The 18,612-nt window shown below is 45.5% G+C and overlaps 2 protein-coding genes across 5 annotated transcripts in view; both read right to left on the bottom strand.

Annotated features, from left to right (window-relative positions):
- Positions 1–324, bottom strand: part of chd7 (chromodomain helicase DNA binding protein 7) — an 83,179-nt gene extending 82,855 nt beyond the window's left edge. For all 4 annotated transcript variants that reach the window (XM_054800467.1, XM_054800505.1, XM_054800495.1 and 1 more), the window contains exon 1: positions 13–324. The gene's annotated coding sequence lies outside the window, so the exon portion shown is untranslated. The remainder of the gene's footprint in view (positions 1–12) is intronic.
- A 1,896-nt stretch (positions 325–2,220) lies between these two features.
- rab2a (RAB2A, member RAS oncogene family) overlaps positions 2,221–18,612 on the bottom strand; it is a 31,893-nt gene continuing 15,501 nt past the window's right edge. Inside the window, exons 5-8 of the mRNA XM_054766624.1 lie at positions 18,281–18,373; positions 16,733–16,844; positions 10,199–10,267; positions 2,221–3,010 (exon numbers count right to left, since the gene is read on the bottom strand). Of these exons, the coding sequence (XP_054622599.1) occupies positions 2,915–3,010; positions 10,199–10,267; positions 16,733–16,844; positions 18,281–18,373 (370 nt within the window). The 3' untranslated portion in view covers positions 2,221–2,914. The remainder of the gene's footprint in view (positions 3,011–10,198; positions 10,268–16,732; positions 16,845–18,280; positions 18,374–18,612) is intronic.

The following is an 18,612-nucleotide window of genomic DNA, read 5'->3' as shown; positions in this document are numbered from 1 at the left end:
TGAACATCTTACCTCCCAAGCTCGATCACTTGAGCGTTTTTCTTGATCAAATCCTCCTTGGTGGTGTTTAGTATCTCCGTTTGCTTGGGGGGGGAAATCACCGTGTTCCCGTTTGGCTATGAATAAACATAGGGGAAAAAAGTTGAATTTTAATGTTTATGATGAAATATTTCTCCGCTGGGTCGAGCTTATGCGACCTCGCCGACTGGTGCGCGTTGCGCTTCTTTCCTTTGTGTTAATTTCACTCAAATCGAGTTTAATCCGATCGATCCCTCTCGGCTGGTCGCGCTCCCGAGTCCTCCCCTTCAGACACTCGCTCACCTTCGTCGGCCGGGGGTGCGCGCTCCCGAGGACCTCTCATACAGATAAACAGGCAGCGTGCGCGGTCACTGACCCCATCGTGCACGCGTGACGCGCGGCGGTAGAAAAAAAGCGTGGACGTCATCTTGAGCTGATGATTTGAAAAGGATACAATATACAGTAGAAATACATATAAAACACATGATGGCTGCTTAACAATTCTGGCATCACCGAGTCAACTATAATGAGCTGGCATACATTTCACATCATAGCAGTACCAGGGGCCTGTGGACGAGTCTTGTAGGAATATCACCAGTTGTACAGTGTGTACACCAGTACTAGTACGTACCGTTTATACTACTGTACGTACTGTATATGCAGTATATAGTATGTATGTATATATTAATAATGTTACGTGTTCGTTATTGTGTTGGTACAGGTAATCTGCTGCCCCCTGGAGGATGAGGTGGTGAGCAAACCTATACATACTACCTTTTTTGGCCACTGAAGGGTATCCAAAGTGCGGCCAGGGGCCATTTGTTTTTTCTATAAGTCCCTGGCATATTTGGATATTAAGTCAGTATTAATGGGGTATATGACAACTACATGATCTGTCAAATGGTCTAAAATGGGTTAGGCTTCCTGTTTGTTTGTGAACACGGGTTCTTGAGACTCTTTTGCGCATCCGGTCAAAACAAATGTCTCCACTGGCTTTGGTGACAAAATGACAGGGGGCGCTGCTGAAATATAAACAAGTCACAAATGCCATGAACAGCTGGAAGCAAGTGAAGCGATGTTGACTTTAGAATGTTTTATTATAGTTTATTGTGATAGCATTTTGTTTTTTCTCTTTTTTTCCCCATTTTCTCCAAAGAACAAACACAACAAATAATAACTGGGGGGGGGGGGGGGGGGGGGGGGGGGGGGCGGCAGGGAAGAAGAGCGATAGAGAAGGGATGGGGGACATAGATAAAATGAATCCACAGATAGATAGATGCATCATGTTTGGCTTGATCGTCCCTCTGTGTGGGTCTGTCTGTCCACACACACACACACACACACACACACACGTTGCTTTACCAAGAATAATCCACATGTCTGAATACATGGAAAATAAAAAGCAAAGCCAACAGAGCTTGCTAGTTCCACAGGAGATAAGAGGTTATATAGTACACATGTATGCATCATCCAAGTATGCATGCATATGGGGGGGTGGGTGTGTGTCTCCACGTTGTGCATCCAATGAATGCATGGGCAGATAGTGGTCAAAGATGTCTGATGATTTTATTTGTTGTACCAACTGTCCAAACCTGGCAAGGGGGCGGAGTTAAGGCAGACAGCTGATCATACAGAAGTCATTTCCCCCTCCTTTATTGAACCCAACATAGGTAAACATGCTATTTTGGCAATTAAAAAAGACAAGAAGCTAAGGAGGGAGAGAACAGAAGCAAAAAATGATCCAAACAGTAAAATGATGATGAGTACATTGCTCTAAAGACGTTACGTATCTGCTGACTATTCATGGCGGTAGCCGTAGCTTGCCTTGACATTTTAGTGGCTTCTTCTCCAACCGGAGACTTTCCAATGGTCTTGTTAACAGCCTGTTATCATTCACGCTTGTCATTTAAAAAGGGCACCACCGATCCCCTTTGGGTTTAAATGAGAAGCTGCTCGAAGTCCCCGGTGAAATACGTTGACACCACAACATGCCAAGTTTCACTCTTCCACCAGTCCAAGAAGCTAGAGGAATCTAAAAGAGCCGTATGTACAGTACACACAATAGCACGTCTGATAAATACACTTACCAAAACATTTCTAATCATTTCCTTTTTCACTTCATTTTCAGAGCCGCCTCTATCGGAATCTCTTGGCCTTTCTTTACCGTTTTCCTATCATTCCAAAAGGATCCATTCTCGCACGCAACACTTGACTCCTTTATTTTCTGCCCAGGACAATTTAAAACACATTTTTGTTTAGTGTTCATTAAATACGTTTCCATTGCAAGTGGAGCAGACGACAAAGAGAAGGAAGGAAGGGGCAAACAACCTTCGAGGAACAGAGGCTAGTGATTTCAAAGACTGACTTCATTGGAATGCCTGTATCATCCCTACACACACACACACACACACACACATGTACTAGCATGCCCTGCTGCCAATGTGCTACATGCTTTTCTTTAACATGGCGATGTGTGTGTGTGTGTGTGTGTGTACAGGCTGTAGAGCCAGCCACGTCTCATTGTGTTTATTGACTATGGATGGACTAAACCTCCTCACCATCACCATCTTTCATCCTCCACATCCAAACAAGTGTCATTTAAAAAGGACAACCGTTAAAAACCAAGGATAGTGTCAAATTTTAAACTCAGGGTTTGCAGGTGAAGCGGTCATCACACTTGTCAGGGTTGACCTCGTGGGACCCTCAGGTATGACCAACTAAGTAAACGGGGGCGGGGTAATGATGGATGACAGAATGGACAGTCAACTTCAACAGGAAGTGAGCCTGGACAGTTCTGCAGAAACGCAAGGGAGCCTTGGAGGGGGCCAATAGAGTGGGCTGGGGGGACAGCTGAGGGGTTAGAAGAGGGGGAGAGGTCGTCTGTTTTCCGGGAGCTTCAGCAGCAGCCACCCCCAGCATGCTGCCCCCCCTGGCTACCGGGCAGTGTTGAGTTGGTGGTAGGGTGCTGGGGTCCAATCTTTATACCATTAGCCTGCATGGAGACACAGCACGTTAAAAACCACGTCATGCCAAAACAAAGCTGCATGTGCTGCAGTTATACTCTTATTTGTGTTCTTACTGGTTGTACCGTGAGTGAGGTAGGCATTTGGGTGGATGACTTCCTCTTTAGATGACAACAAATGAACACAACACTTTCCTCATGGACTTCATAAACATCCGTGACAAATCAGAGTACGGTAAATAGGACTCTGAAGGTCATCTCCACTCATTCACGGTGCAACCAAAAACAACTACTAACACCTGTGGAGCACTCATGTAACTGCACCACACAGGCTATGGGGGTATCCAAATATATGCTTACAACCACAAAACAATACTTACTCATTTATACCACAAGGCATGCTGGGTAACTTCCTGCTTGGGGCTTTCCAGCATGCCTTGTGGGTTCTAACTTTGTAAAAAGCAGTACTGCTTCGCATGTATGTTAGTGTCTATTTGGATGTGGTGGGGTTTCTCATGTTATTACTGGTTGCACTGTGAGTGAGTTGGGCATTGGTTCCTTTTGGTTTGATGTGAGTAAGGGTGCACACATTTAATCTTTCCACCGATAAACGGCACAATGATGGAGATCATAAGCACAAAACGGCAGGTTTACCCCACAAACAAAAAAAGTTTTCATCAAATATACGCAAATTTGCAGGAATGCCCCAGTGTGGGTACGCCCTAGGACCCTCAGCAGACCAAGTACAAGAAATAGTACCACGTAGTACTGTATGCAGCAGCAGCAGAGACTACACGGCACAACTGTACACAAAACCTTTGCAATACATACATACACACACACACACATCTAACGTGCACACATGTGCTGTATCAACTATGAAACATCTGTCAACTATTAGCACCCAAGGAAATAGCAGCATCAAATGGGACCTGGATGGTTTGTCAGATGAATGCGTGTCCTCGTGTAGGAGGTAAACAAAGATGGAGCCATTGCTTTTATGGCGAGATGAGGCTGACACGGTGCCTGTGGGGGGGGGGCTCTTAGATCACCATATTTGGAGCAACAGGTGCTGCGGCCGGCAAAGGCAGAGGAAACAGCGGCGCTCAAGGATACGATGAGAAAAGAATGGCAGAAAGAAAAAGACAAGGAGTGTGGAGCGAGAGGCAGGTGGGTGTCTGAGAGACGTACCGCTTTCATGTTTCATTGAAGCCCCCCCTTGCATGCTAGTGTGTTGCGTCTTCTCTTTGTGGTTGGAGAACACTCAGCTTGGCTCGGGCTCTGCTTCTGTATATATTTATCTCCCTCCCCCTCCTACACTACTTTCAGTAGCAGTGCTGCCTCCTTTAAATCACCTTTATTGAGCGAGGGCCGTGTGTGTGTGTGTGTGTGTTCTCATCGTGACTGCCAACATTTCTGTTGGGGCTTCCCTCATTCCCTCTCTCTCTCTCTCTCGCTCTCCCAGCCAGTCAGCTGATGTGGTTTGGCCGGCTGGGCCTGCCTTCATTCCATCTTGTTGTTCCCAACAAGATCGCGGCTGGCTAGCTGACTAACACTTGGACTTGGTGCTGGGCTGCTAGGATCTACACTCATGGTGTTTAGATACAACACCTTCTGTCATACATACATGGACATGCTCGCAGGGCGTTTGGCGAGCACCGTGTGTGAACGAGCCCACGTGATCCTCACAATGCACTTACAAAACACTATTAGGCAATGGCTTTGGACCCTGCATGAGGCACACATGTCAGACGTGATAGAATAGAAGATTTCAGAGACGAATATGAGACCGGAGAGCTTCAATTTCCAGGTTTTTACATCTGGATGGGATGCACACCTTAGAAGTCAGCACTTTTTGCGATGCCCAAGTGTGCTCTCCCCATCAAAAAATTCACTCACTTTCAGATTGGCTAGGATAGGTTTTGCCTGTGCAGACTGCATTTAGAGGTGAAAACAACATGAAAACCAGAGAGCTGTCTATGAGTGAAAAACAACTGTGATTCTGAGAGAAGATGGAAAATCAATGAGAAGTAGTGTACAAACATTGCTGATAACCACCTCAACCATTTGGTAACAGACATCCAACAGCTGCAGAGGGCAGGAGCGAAGGTATCACTATCTACTCTCCACAGAAGACTTCACGAACAAAAGAAACACAGCAGAAGATGCAAGAACAATACGAAGGTCAGGCTGCAACATTCGTGTGGCTGCTTTGTGTTGGGGACTTGATTTTGCAAAAACCAAGGCCATGTACAAAACCGAGGGCCACATTTTGGCAAGAACTTCAGTGTAAAAAAAGAGCCATACGAAAAGTGGGGCTCTTCATGTTTTTACTATCTTTTTAAGTGCACTGCTGAAAACCACAATCTTAAAATGCAGCAGTGCAGAAATGACAGCTTGTTTTGGTAACTGCTAATCTTAACATTAGCTCCAATTCATCTACAGTCCTCCCTCCTTTATGGTGCTTTATTGGAGTAGAATTCACTATTAATATATGAATGATTTTCATAGTTAGAGCCTAGAAAACCTGTTTATGTCCTTCTAAAATGAGTTCTAACATGATTAGAGCCCTTTAGACATGAAATAACACCCCTATAGTCACCTTTACACTCCATTCCATTCCATTTTCCTCCGCTTATCCGGGTCCGGGTCGCGGGGGCAGCAGTCTCAGTAGGGAAGCCCAGACTTCCCGGTCCCCGACCACCTCCTCCAGCTCCACCGGGAGGACACCAAGGCTTCCCAGGCCAGCTGTGAGACATAATCCCTCCAGCGTGTCCTAGGTCTTCACCAGGGCCTAGTCCGGGAGGCATCCGGACTAGATGCCCGAGCCACCTCAGCTGGCTCCTCTCCATGTGAAGGAGCAGCGGCTCTACTCTGAGCTCCTCCCGGATAACCGAGCTCCTCACCCTGTCTCTTAGGGTGAGTCCCGCTACCCTACGAAGAAAACTCATTTCAGCCGCTTGGATCCACGATCTCGTTCTTTCGGTCATGACCCAAAGCTCATGACCATAGGTGAGGGTGGGAACATAGATCGAACGGTAAATTGAGAGCTTTGCCTTCCGGCTCAGCTCTCTCTTCACCACGACGGTCCGGTACAGCGACCGCATGACTGCAGACGCTGTGCCGATCCGCATATCGACCTCACGCTCCAACCTTCCTTCACTCGTGAACAAGACCCCAAGATACTTGAACTCCTCCACCTGGAGCAGGACCTCATTCACAACCCGGAGGGAGCAATCCACCCTCTTCCGACTGAGAACCATGGCCTCGGATTTGGAGGTGCTGAGTCTCATCCCAGAAGCTTCACACTCAGATGCAAACCGTCCCAGTAAACGCTGCAGGTCACAGCCCGATGAGGCCATCAGGACCACATCATCTGCAAATAGCAGAGATGAGATCCTAGTGCCCCCGAACTGGACTCCCTCGACACCTTGGCTGCGCCTAGAAATTCTGTCCATGAAAATTATGAACAGAATCAGTGACAAAGGGCAGCCTTGGCGGAGGCCAACGTTCACCGGAAACAGGCTTGACTTACTACTGGCAATGCGAACCAGGCTCCTGCTCCGGTTGTACAAGGACTGAATGGCACGTAGTAGCGCGCCACCAATCCCATACTCCCGGAGCACCCCCCACAGGACACCGCGAGGGACACGGTCGAATGCCTTTTCCAGGTCCACAAAGCACATGTAGACCGGTTGGGCAAACTACCAAGTACCCACCCTCCAGGACCCTTGCAAGGGTGTAGAGCTGGTCCAGTGTTCCGCGACCAGGACGAAAACCACAATGCACCTCCTGTAGCCGAGGTTCGATTAACGGTCGTACCCTTCTCTCCAGCACCCTGGAATAGACTTTCCCAGGGAGGCTGAGGAGTGTGATCCCCCTATAGTTGGAACACACCCTCCGGTCACCCTTCTTGAAAAGGGGGACCACCACCCCAGTCTGCCAATCCAGAGGTACTGTTCCCGACCTCCACGCAATGTTGAAGAGACGTGTCAGCCAAGACAGTCCCACAACATCCAGAGCCTTGAGGAATTCAGGGCGAAACTCGTCCACCCCCGGAGCTTTGCCACTGGGGAGCATTTTGACTACCCCAGATACCTCAGCCACGGTGATGGAACTGTCCGCGTTCGTATCCTCAGTCTCTGCTTCCTCTATGGAAGGTATGTCAGTGGGATTGAGAAGGGCCTCAAAGTATTCCTTCCACCGCCCAACTATATCCTCAGTCGAGGTCAGCAGGCTCCCGTCCCCACTGTAAACAGTGTGGACCGGGCACTGCTTCCCCTTTCTAAGGCGCCGGACGGTTTGCCAGAACCTCTTCGAGGCCGACCGAAAGTCGTGTTCCATGGCCTCACCGAACTCCTCCCACACCCGAGTTTTTGCCTCGACCACCGCCGAAGCCGCGTGCTGCTTGGCCTGCCGGTACCTGTCAGCTGCTTCAGAAGTCTCGCAAGCCATCCATGCTTGATAGGACTCCCTCTTTAGCTTGACGGCAGCCCTGACCTCTGGTGTCCACCATCGGGTTCGGGGCTTGCCGCCACGACTGGCACCGACCACCTTGCGGCCGCAGCTCCGATCGGCTGCCTCAGCAATGGAGGCACGGAATAGAGCCCATTCGATATCCTCGTCCTCCCCCGGGATACAGGAAAAGCTCTGCCGGAGGTGAGAGCTGAAGACTCGACGAACAGGAGACTCTGCCAGCACACCCTCACTACACGTTTGGGTCTCCCGGGTCTGTCCGGCATCCTCCCCCACCATCTAATCCAACTCATCACCAGGTGGTGATCAGTTGACAGCTCAGCTTCTCTCTTTACCCGTGTGTCCAAAACATGCGGACGCAGGTCTGATGATACGACTACATAGTCAATCATAGACCTGCGGCCTAGGGTGTCCTGGTGCCATGTGCACTTATGGACATCCTTATGCTGGAACATGGTGTTTGTGATGGACAAACTGTGGTTCGCACAGAAGTCCAACAGCATCACACCGCACGGGTTTAGATCGGGGAGGCCGTTCCTCCCAATTACGCCCCTCCAGGTCACACTGTCATTGCCCACATGGGCGTTGAAGTCTCCCAGTAAAACGACAGAGTCACCAGTTGGGGTGCTCTCCAGCACCCCTCTGATGGACTCCAAGAAGGCTGGGTACTCTGAACTGCCGTTTGGTGCGTACGCACAAACGACAGTCAGGACCCTTTCCCCAACCCGAAGGCGTAGGGAAATGACCCTCTCGTTCACCGGGGATGACTCCAACACAGAGGCACCGAGCCGGGGGGCTATTAATAAGCCCACACCAGCTCACCGCCTCTCCCCTACAGCAACTCCAGAGTAGAACAAGGTCCAGCCCCTCTCGAGGAGTTTGGATCCAGAACCCAAACTGTGGGTCGAGGTGAGTCCGACTATATCTAGTCGGAATGTCTCAACCTCTCTCACAAGTTTGGGCTCCTTCCCCGCCAGAGAAGTGACGTTCCATGTCCCAAGAACCAGATTTGGCCGCCGAAGACCAGGTCGCCTAGGTGCCCGCCCTCGACCGCCACCCAAAACACAATGCACCGGACCCTTAAGCTTGCCCCCGCAGGTGGTGGGTCTACGGGGGGGGGAGATCCCGTGTGGCTTCTTCGGGCTGAACCCGGCCGGGTCCCACGGGTGAAAGCCCGACCACCAGACGCTCGCCTGCGAGCCCCTCCCCCAGGCCTGGCTCCAGGGTGAGGCCCCGGCATCCAACTTCCGGGTGAGGTGCGGTCTCTTCTCGTGTGTTTATTCATACGGGTCTTCTGAATTACTCTTGGTCTGGCCCGTCACCCAGGACCTGTTTGCCTTGGGAGACCCTACCAGGGGCATATAGCCCCAGACAACATAGCTCCTAGGATCACTCGGGCACACAAACCCCTCCACCACGATAAGGTGGTGATTCAAGGTGGGGCCTTTACACCTTTACACTCCTATTACCCAATATAGTAGACATAAGCACTTATAAGACATAATAACTCACACATTAGCATTGGGAAAGATCCTTGTAGTAGTATCTCAAACCTAATGTGGGTCGATGGCATGACATTCAAATAAAAAAATGTCTGCCAGCCGATCATCCATCCTCGCTTTGATGTTTGTCATAGGACAGCCAGGCATTCATGCACGTACATTTTGACAACGACAGACAGTGCTGCACTACAGCCGGCTTTGTTTACGCCACGTTGCGCAACCCTTACACGCAGGCTACGAGATCTCTGCAGGGACATACGAGAGGTCGGTGTTGTAAGCATAGCAGGCTGCCAAGATAAATAGTTTGCTTTATTTATTCTAAACTAAAGACACGGATTAAAAATTGAAACGTAAGAAGGCAAATACGTACCACTTCCTCACGGAAGGGGCGGAGACCTATGTTGTGTCGTGTCATTAATTCATTTTTCAAAAAGGTGCGATAGAGTGAGGGAGTGATGCTCCAACGGCAATGTAGCGAGGGATTGGACTGTTTTGTGCAAGCAAAAAATTCGACGTAGTTGTAGTAGTAGCAGTAGTAGTACTAGTAGCAGTAGCAGCAGTAGTAGTCGAAGTAAAATACACTGCTGTTCACGGCGGTTATGCTCCCAGACAACCAACAACTGGCGGAAAACTGCAACTAATTGATATGCACATAAAAATGTAGATTTTAGTTTCAAATAACAGACTTTGATGGAATTTAAAAACAAATGACTGCATAAGAGCGCAAACATACCCTGACGTATGCTGTATTTATCAACTTTTAACCACACATGTATGAATGTCTTTCCTGTGGGGAGAAAATTATTTCTCTTGGAGATAAGTTTAGTATCTGTCTGTCTATCATTTTTGGAGGAAAAAACAAGGTAGCAAATATATTTTAGACCCTAAATGTGTAAATTAGTGGGCGGTGGAACGCTGCAGAGCCACTTGAAAAGTCTTGCCTGGGTTCTTTCCGATGTTCCTGGATGAGGCATACCAGCATTCCTGTCTGGACAACTGTTCCACCAAGATAACCATACATTTGAGCACATGAAGGCAAACTGGCTGGCTGGATGCATGTTTGTTTTCTTGCTCAATGCCTGAGACCTTGTTGGGTGTGAGGAATTTATGAGCTGGCAAACTGCCCCCAGAGAGAGAAATGGGAAAGCAAAGCAGAAAAGAGGTAGAAGGCAGGGAGCTTGAGGAAGAACAGAGCTGTTACGTTTTAGTGGAAAACCTGCAGGTGTAAAAGACAACTCACCTCATTGTTGATATCAAAAACACCCTCCTGGATTTTTTCGTAAATCTCCTTGGCTGTGTTGATGAAAGCCTGAGAAGAAGACAGGAAGTGTTGGATGAGGCAGAGCAGAAGGGCTCAGTGTGATGACCTTGTTGAGTTAAGCTTCATGGGGATCTTAGCCGCACACCAGACGGGTACATTCATTCCATAATGGGTGTGTCCCAAGATTTTTGCACATATCACGTATCACACAACATTGCTAGACTGTTACATGACAGGAAGTAACGCCCCCATTTTTACCATATACTGAAAATGTTCCAGACGAATGAGAATAAAGTTGCGTTCCACAAGGTGTAGTCATCGGTAGCGTTGCCTAGAAAGGTGTGTCAAACGCCAGTGACAGCTTCAGACATTTGACACGTGACACTTGGCAGATGCACAGCATTGTACTGTGTTCACAAGACACACACACACACACACACACACACACACACACACACACACACACACACACACACACACACACACACACACACACAAAGACAAGACAGACGCCTCTGCAAATCTGTCAGCTGCTTGTCAAGTGTGGGATGTTGAAACTTCCCATTCGCATCTGAAGTAGGCTTGCACTCAAAAAGAAAATGGAACTCAAATAAAAATCTGGGGAAAAAAATGCATGTTTAAGCAAACTGTATGTATTTTTTTGCCTGAATGAAGCACATGCATAAAATGGCTACATGTAGTAAAATACAAACGTAAGGCATCCAGAAGGCACATTCAAAGACATTGTGATGATACGTGGTATTCTACACTGGTCACCAGGTGTCACTAGGCCTGTCACCATAACACATTTTGCTGGACGATAATTGTCCTAGAAATTATTAGCGATAATCGATATTATTGACAACATTTTTTCATGAACATTATGGCATAACACGAGTACATCACATCAAAAGAAATAAGCATTCATTTCCCAAGAGTATTGAGTATATAAGAGTATACTCTTAAATAAAATTGCAGATGCAATTGTAATAGCTTTATAAATATAGGCTATTTTTATGACACCCTCATTTTATTACCATTATTAGGATGTGTGCTGCTCTTATTTTGAAGACCGGAAGTGTGATGAAAAGGTGTTTTAACTATGGCTAAGCGACATAGCTATCAAGCGCCTCTTGCATCTGTGGCTGTTGTCCCATATTTCACACACAACTTGCACAAAGTCAGCAGGTACCCTAAAATGCTGGCTTACATTGACAAGCACGAAAGCACAACTCACACACACTGGGGTCTTTTGGTCAATATTCCGACAATAACCAAAGTGACACTGACTAAAGATCGGAAATATTGTGATTGTTTGGGATTTTTATTTAGAAGTGCAATATTTGCTAAAAAGAGACTGAGTCCATTTTATTTTCACTGGGGGTTTTCTGTCTTTTTTGTTTTTCATTTATTGTGTTTGTTTCATTTCTTTGATTTAAAAGATCTTTATATTCCAGTTTAAATGTCAAATACTCATGAGAAATGAACGTTTATTGCTCTTGATACGGTGTAGTGACATTATTATGCCACTACACATGAAAAAATTTTCTTCACGAAAAAATGCTCTGGAGATAATGTTACCGCAAGGTATGCTGGACAACTTCCTGTTGGAGAAGTGTGTGTGTGGGCATCCCAGCATGCCTTGCGGGTTATAATATAGTATAATATATATAATATAATAGAGTATAATAGTATTGTTTTGCATGTGTGTTAGTATGTAAGCGCCTATTTCCATCCCACACAGCCGCTGTGGTGCAGTTACAGTACATTGCGTTTCTCTGAACGGCCTCCTTTATGGTGCTTTATTGGAGTAGAATTCACTGTTAATATATGAATGATTTTCATAGTTAGATCCTAGAAAACCTGTTTATGTCCTTCTACATAACTCATCTCATAATCCAAGATGGAGCAGATGAAAGCAAGGAGGGGCAACATGACGAGGACATAGTCAGCCAAACAAGTGAAGACAATGTGGATGAGGGGCAGATAAGATCTGAACTGAAGCAAAATGTCAAGAGTGAAAATTAGAAATGATATTTGGAGGTGATGGAATGGAAGAATGGAGTACAAGGGGGAGGAGGAAAGAGCAGGTAACAGGAAGACAAAACGAGGAGAGGATGCTTAGAGAAATGGCCTCCCATCAGCCTAATGTCCACCCACAGAGCCTGAAGACAACCCTCCACGCTGATTGGCTGCTGGGTGTCGGGCAGGGGAGGCAGGGTGGTAGCTATGAATATGTATGAACTTTAACTGCTTGATATACTGCTGGAGAAAGGGAGGCGACGGCGGGGGGGGGGGGGGGGGGGGGGGGGGGGGGGGGCGTTAAGGGAGACCAAGCAACGAGTATGTGTGTGTGTGTGTGTGGGGGGGGGGGGGGGGGGGAGAGATGGCCTTGTTCGATGACAGGGAGGGAAAAACGGAGCGCTTGAGGAAGTGAGGAGGATAAAGAGGAAATGATGGACATGGAGGGATGGAGGGATAGAGCGGGTGCAGATGAAGGGAACCAAGGAGAGGAGTGGTATCAGGAGGATTCAGAGGACACTAATGAGACAAATTAATCATACCACACACACACACCTCCCCCTCATTTCAACCCCTGTGAGAGCTCTACTCCACAGCAGAATGTGTGTGTGTGTGTGTGTGTGTGTGTGTGAGACACAGGCCAGGCAAGAGAATGGAGGAGAAAAAAAAAATCAATGTTAACACACACACACACACACACGCGCCTGAGGCTGGCATGCTATGCAGCGTAGGATGGGATTATTTATGTGATTGGATAAGTGAGAAAGGGGTCCCAGAAGACAACAGCGTGCATTCATGACATCCAACACCAGGGGTGTGTCCAAGAGAGCCAGCTGTGCTCCATCAAGCTGGTGTGGCGCTCGTTTCCAAAGTCAACAACTTTTATTCCTGTAGGGATGGAATCCTTCATCCACCGTCACAAAAAGAAAGCAGGGTTGTCCAATGAGCGGTCCAGGGGCCATTTGCGGCCCACGGATGTTTTTTTTTTTTTTTTTTTTTTTTAAATTGGCCCACAGCACATTCTAAAAACATAAGAAAAATGTTAAAAAAAAAAAAAAAAAGTTCTAATCTCGCGAGAAAAAGTTGTCACTTACGAGAATAAGGCTGCAATATGAGGAAAAATAACATCATTTTACTAGCATAAAGTTTAAATATTAAAAAAAGATGTCTTAAAAAGTTGTAACATTATAAAAAAAAACGTATTTAAAAAAAAAATTGGAAAAAGTAGGGGTGTAAAGATTCACCCAAGAATGGATTTCTATTCCTATGATCCAACTACATCCATCTGTGTTCCATCATGATGATGATTGATAGATTGATGGAACATGGTTGAAAAGGTAATCAATGGATTGCATGAACAGTAGGAAATAAAGCACCGCAGGCTTCATATGGATGTGTGCTTTTTAGCACTTCTAATGATAAACATGCTCACAACGTTACCCAATTCAGTCTGCTTCATGCCGGTGACGTCATGGCCACGCGCCAGCACGACAAAAGGCACCATGGGATTTCACACAACGCTGACTGTCCAGGCGCATCCTTGCAGCAGCAGGTAGGAATGTTACAATCCCTTTGCTTCTCACACGGTGTGTTTTTCATACGACATGGGGTGTATTTTCATTGGTAGTTTCATTGGTATACATGTTTGCATCTATCTGCAGATGAAATTTCATTCAAATCTGATGTGCAAAATATGTTCATTTTGGCCCGGAGAGACTGTGTACATGCAATTTGTAGTGTGGCGTGGAAACCAACACAGTGCTAGCCATACATGAAAATGACTGCCCTGGACTTTTTTTCCGTGGGTGGATGACAGCTATCAATGTTAAAGCAATGGGAACCAAAGGCACTATTTCCCACTATGAAATGTGCTCTAACTTCTTTAATACTTGGGGTAGAGAAGTGAATGAGGTATCAAATTAAAGTTCAAGTCATGCTTCAGACAGATTTCATTAATCACGGTCTTGATTTGACTTATTGCAATATTTTGTACCATTCCTACACAAGGCATTTACGTTGAAAAACAACAGCAAAAGTAGCAGGTACACCTACTGCTAGTTCAACCTGAAGAGGCGTTGCTTGCACTTTATTTTGATATTAATGTTGTATTAGTTTTATGTTGAAAAAAGCAGAAGGTACACTAAGTCCCCAACCAACGAACACAATTGTTTCCAGATGACCGTTCTTATGTCGAATTGTTCTTAAGTAGGGGAAAAGGTAGTATTAGCAATGATATAGGTACTACATGTACGTGTATACATATACAGTATATGTGTATGGATGTATGTAAATATGAGTTTGGATGCAGTAGTAGTATTAAACCAGGATAATGAATGAAAAAAACAATAATAAAAGTGATATAATAATACGTAATGATAAATGTTATTTACCTTTGAAGAGGAGTGGTCGAGCATACGTCGTTGTGGAGGAGGAGGAGGAGGAGGAGTTATTGAAAAAAAGGACAAATGGTGGTGGTGGTTAGACTCTTCTAAAAGAGGTAGTGTTCTGTGGGTGGTGTAGAATTAAGCAGGCCTATTAACTCTTCATAAACTTTAATCACACGCTCTGTCCGGGTTGTATCATACAGCTACAACTTAGCCTTCCTCTCTCCTCTTCCTCAACCTGTTTGTCCATTAGCAGTGTCACAGTGCCCTCTACTGGTAGCAGTATAAATATAGAGTTACTACAAGGCAAAATACATGAAAATATAGACCAGTCAGCTTGTGTTCGTATCTCCGAATGTTCGCGAGTCGGATGTTCGTAAGTTGGGGACCTAGTGTATTTATTTCACAGTCACACTGCTTGAATTTTTGGCTAAAAAGTTACAGAATCCATTTAAAGTTACTGAATCGTATCGTATCGTATCGTTCTAAACAAACCAATATCATTGTTGAATCGTATAGGCAACCATGAGTCGTGATATGTTGTTATGTAAAATTGTTACCTATGCCCCTGGCCCTGACTGGAAAAAACCTTTCTTTACCCCAGCCCAGACAGAAACAGTCGTGGTTTGGTACGCAACGTATCAGAAATTAGGCCAAATGTCCAGCAGTGTTTTCCAAAGTCATAGCTGATGTGTGTCAACATCTTGGATAATCAATTAATCGTCAATTCAATGGTGAATTGTTGCAGCTCCAAAGCTCACACAAATGGTAACTCATACATACTGCAGTGTATGTCAACAACAGCTTTTCAAAATACGCTAAGATGTGGGCGAGCAGGCAGTTGATGTGAGCGTTCATAGTGTTTGTTTAGAAGCTGGCGTGCATCTTACAGCATTTCTTCTCGTTTCTATTGGTGGAACAAAACTGCAGAGGAAAAGAACATTCAGTTCTATCGGCCATCGTCGTGCAGATTAGGGGTGTCCCAATCCACATAGTTTGGCTTCCAATCCGATGCCATTGTTTTTATAGTCTTGCCGATCCAATCCTTTTTTTTTTGTTTTTTAAATAATAAGTTTTTGTTGCAAACATGATTTTGTAGAGTCGAATATGGTTATGAACATAGCTGTTCAAAGCATTCATGAATGTACTTTATTATTCCACAGCATGAGCAACAGTATTGTTTGGCTTTTGGAACGAACCTCTGTGAGTCAGGTCTCTAATACAATAAAAGATCAAATTGGAGAAAATGGGCGTGCTAAATATTTTTAGGGTAGGACTAACCATTTGACATGGTTATAGATCAATTTGTGGTGTGATTTACAATATATGACTTTCTTCAACGCAATAGTAAGGTATTGACGGTCCCTGGTATAAACAACCAGTGGTTAAAGCTGCACACAGCAGTCCGGGCACAGTGAGGGGGAACTATCGCTGTAGCCATGGAGCCCAATATCCAACATGAAGCTAACTTCACCATGGTACATCGCGGTGTCTGCATGGTGGTGTTGCCTTTTCTTCATCTTGCAGGTAGGCAGGACTCGAGTAACCAGCTTTGAGGCGCATTACCACACCTACCGTGTTGACGTGTGGCTCAAGTTACAAATGTTATACGGCAGCTGGGTCGGCCCGATCTCGTGGCGAAAGCCGATATTATCCGATCTTCAAAATACAGCGGATCGGCAGCTGACCCTGATCCTGAAGATGGGATCGGGACATCACTCGGGAAAATGTAACCACAAATTGACATTTGTGGTTTTACTGTTGCAAAGTTATGCCAACGGTTTGTTTTCTTTGGGAACTGAAGACAAATCTTGCTGAATAAAACTAAACTTGATGGCATTTTGGATGAAGAACATGACATTGAAATCCACTATTATAAAGCACTGTTAGGCATTCTACATGGGTAATGTACTTCTTTCATTCTCTGCTACTCTTTGAAATCCACTGCTCACTCACTTCAAAAGCAGATGCTAACATGCAGCACTGTGAAATAGCAGATGTGTGTGAAAATGATTTATATGAATGCAGAGAGTAGTGGTGTTACGCCGAGGAGTTTATGGGGAGATTTCCGTCAGCTGTTGTGATGGTGCTGACGTGTTGTTATTACCTCCTCTACATTGGAGGCAGTCTTGGCTGAGGTCTCCATGAATATGAGGCCATGTTCTCTGGCAAACGCTTCCCCTTCCTCTTTCTTTACCTCTCTCCGGGACTCCAGGTCACTGGAACACACAGACATGCACAGGAAATGATGTCACAGTACTTCTCCATGGGGACATACTGTATTAGCTATCTTAGTAGAGCTTTACTCCTTCCAACAATCACATCATCTGGACCTACTTTCACTCAATGCTTCTTTTCTACTTTATGTACATTGTGTAGACTCACTTGATTTGTTGTTGGGGTTTTTTTCCAACAGAAAAATATAAAAATATAGACCACCACCATCGCCTTGTATTCAGGAGGTCAATCACGGCCGTCTCACGCAAATGCGCATGCACGTCACAAAAGCCATCTTCCTGTACAAAAACATTACAAAACGGACACTCTGGATGGCGCTATAGTCCCGTTGAACTGGTGAGTTCCCTCCTACGCTCTTCCAAACATATCACCACCCTTTTGTTGTGTGCGTGAGAAATAGTGAGGTGTAGCTTGCATGGTCACTTGCATGGTCGGACCAGGACAAGGGCGGGGCATAACGCTTGTAACCCGTTGGAAAGCGAGGGCCCATTTAACAGCTGCATACAGCAGCTACAGTATAACCTGATCAGCATTCACGCAAGGCCACTTCCTGTCCGTCTCTTTGTCGAGTGCCCCAGGGAAAACATTTATAATAACACACGTCTTATGTCTCATTATGACTACTGTACTGGGTAAGAGGAGTGTAAAGTTGACTATAGGGGTGTTATTTCATTTCTGTAGGGCTCTAACAATGTTAAATGTATTTATAAAAGGTGGAAAACAAGTTTTCAAATGTATAACACTTTATTTATTTATTGGTATTCATGTCTCTTCTGTTGTTTTTGCTTAATTTATTGGTATTAATGCTTCTTATGTTCTCATTCATTTTTGGGAGAATGAACAGAATAAGATTTCATTGCATACTATAACTACTTGTTTTACTGTGCATATGACAATAAAACTCTTGAATCTTGAATCTGAATCCAACTACAAAAATCTTTCACTGATAATTAAGGAATTCTACTTGGAGGACATTCACTTGTCACGGTCAGGTCTGGGAGCAATTAGCTGCCATAAAGGAGGGATTATTGTACTCGTGATTTTTCGCCATTTGCTGGTAGTCTTGTAATCCCTGCCAAGAGCAGGGGATCTACTGCATGCTATATACTTTTTGTGACATTGCAGAGATTTTCTTTCTAGTTTTTCTTTGTAAATCTACGTACTGGATGGCTCTGGATGCTTTCAACTTCCTCGTTTAGTTAAGTGGAACAGCGCAATCATCTTGACAAGCCCTCTTTTGACATGCATCTATCTTACAGAACACCAACTTGCTTAACCGCAGCTACAAAGTGTGCCAACAGCGCCCTACAAGCAAGTTCTCCATTTGACTTGATTTCCTGTAATGTATGCAACATTTTAGAGCAAAAGGCTCCTTGCTTTTCTACCATGGAATCTATCAAGCAAGACAAAAACAAACCTCTTGTTGCCAATGAGCATAATGACCATGTTGGAGTTGGAATGTTGGCGAGCATCCTCTAACCAGGTCGTCAAGTGGTTAAAGGTGTCCCTCCTGTGGAAACAATTCAAGGATTATTGTCTGTTTGGGCCCAGTGGCACATATAGAATACAGAATATAAGGCTGCCCTCTCAAGAATGTAAGAGCATGACACTTGATTACACGTAACTACACCATCCAATGCCCTCCAATAGCTGCTGCCTGAAATGTTGCTATTTAGGATGAACATGCTTAGTCTCAATTAGGAGACAGTCACTTCATTGCATTGTTGCAAAACCATACAATCGGAGGTT

The sequence above is a fragment of the Dunckerocampus dactyliophorus genome, chromosome 2 (genome assembly GCF_027744805.1).
Source record: "Dunckerocampus dactyliophorus isolate RoL2022-P2 chromosome 2, RoL_Ddac_1.1, whole genome shotgun sequence".
Taxonomy (NCBI): Eukaryota; Metazoa; Chordata; class Actinopteri; order Syngnathiformes; family Syngnathidae; genus Dunckerocampus; species Dunckerocampus dactyliophorus.
Note: the sequence above shows the minus strand (reverse complement) of the source record. Positions and strands in the feature narration are given on the sequence as shown.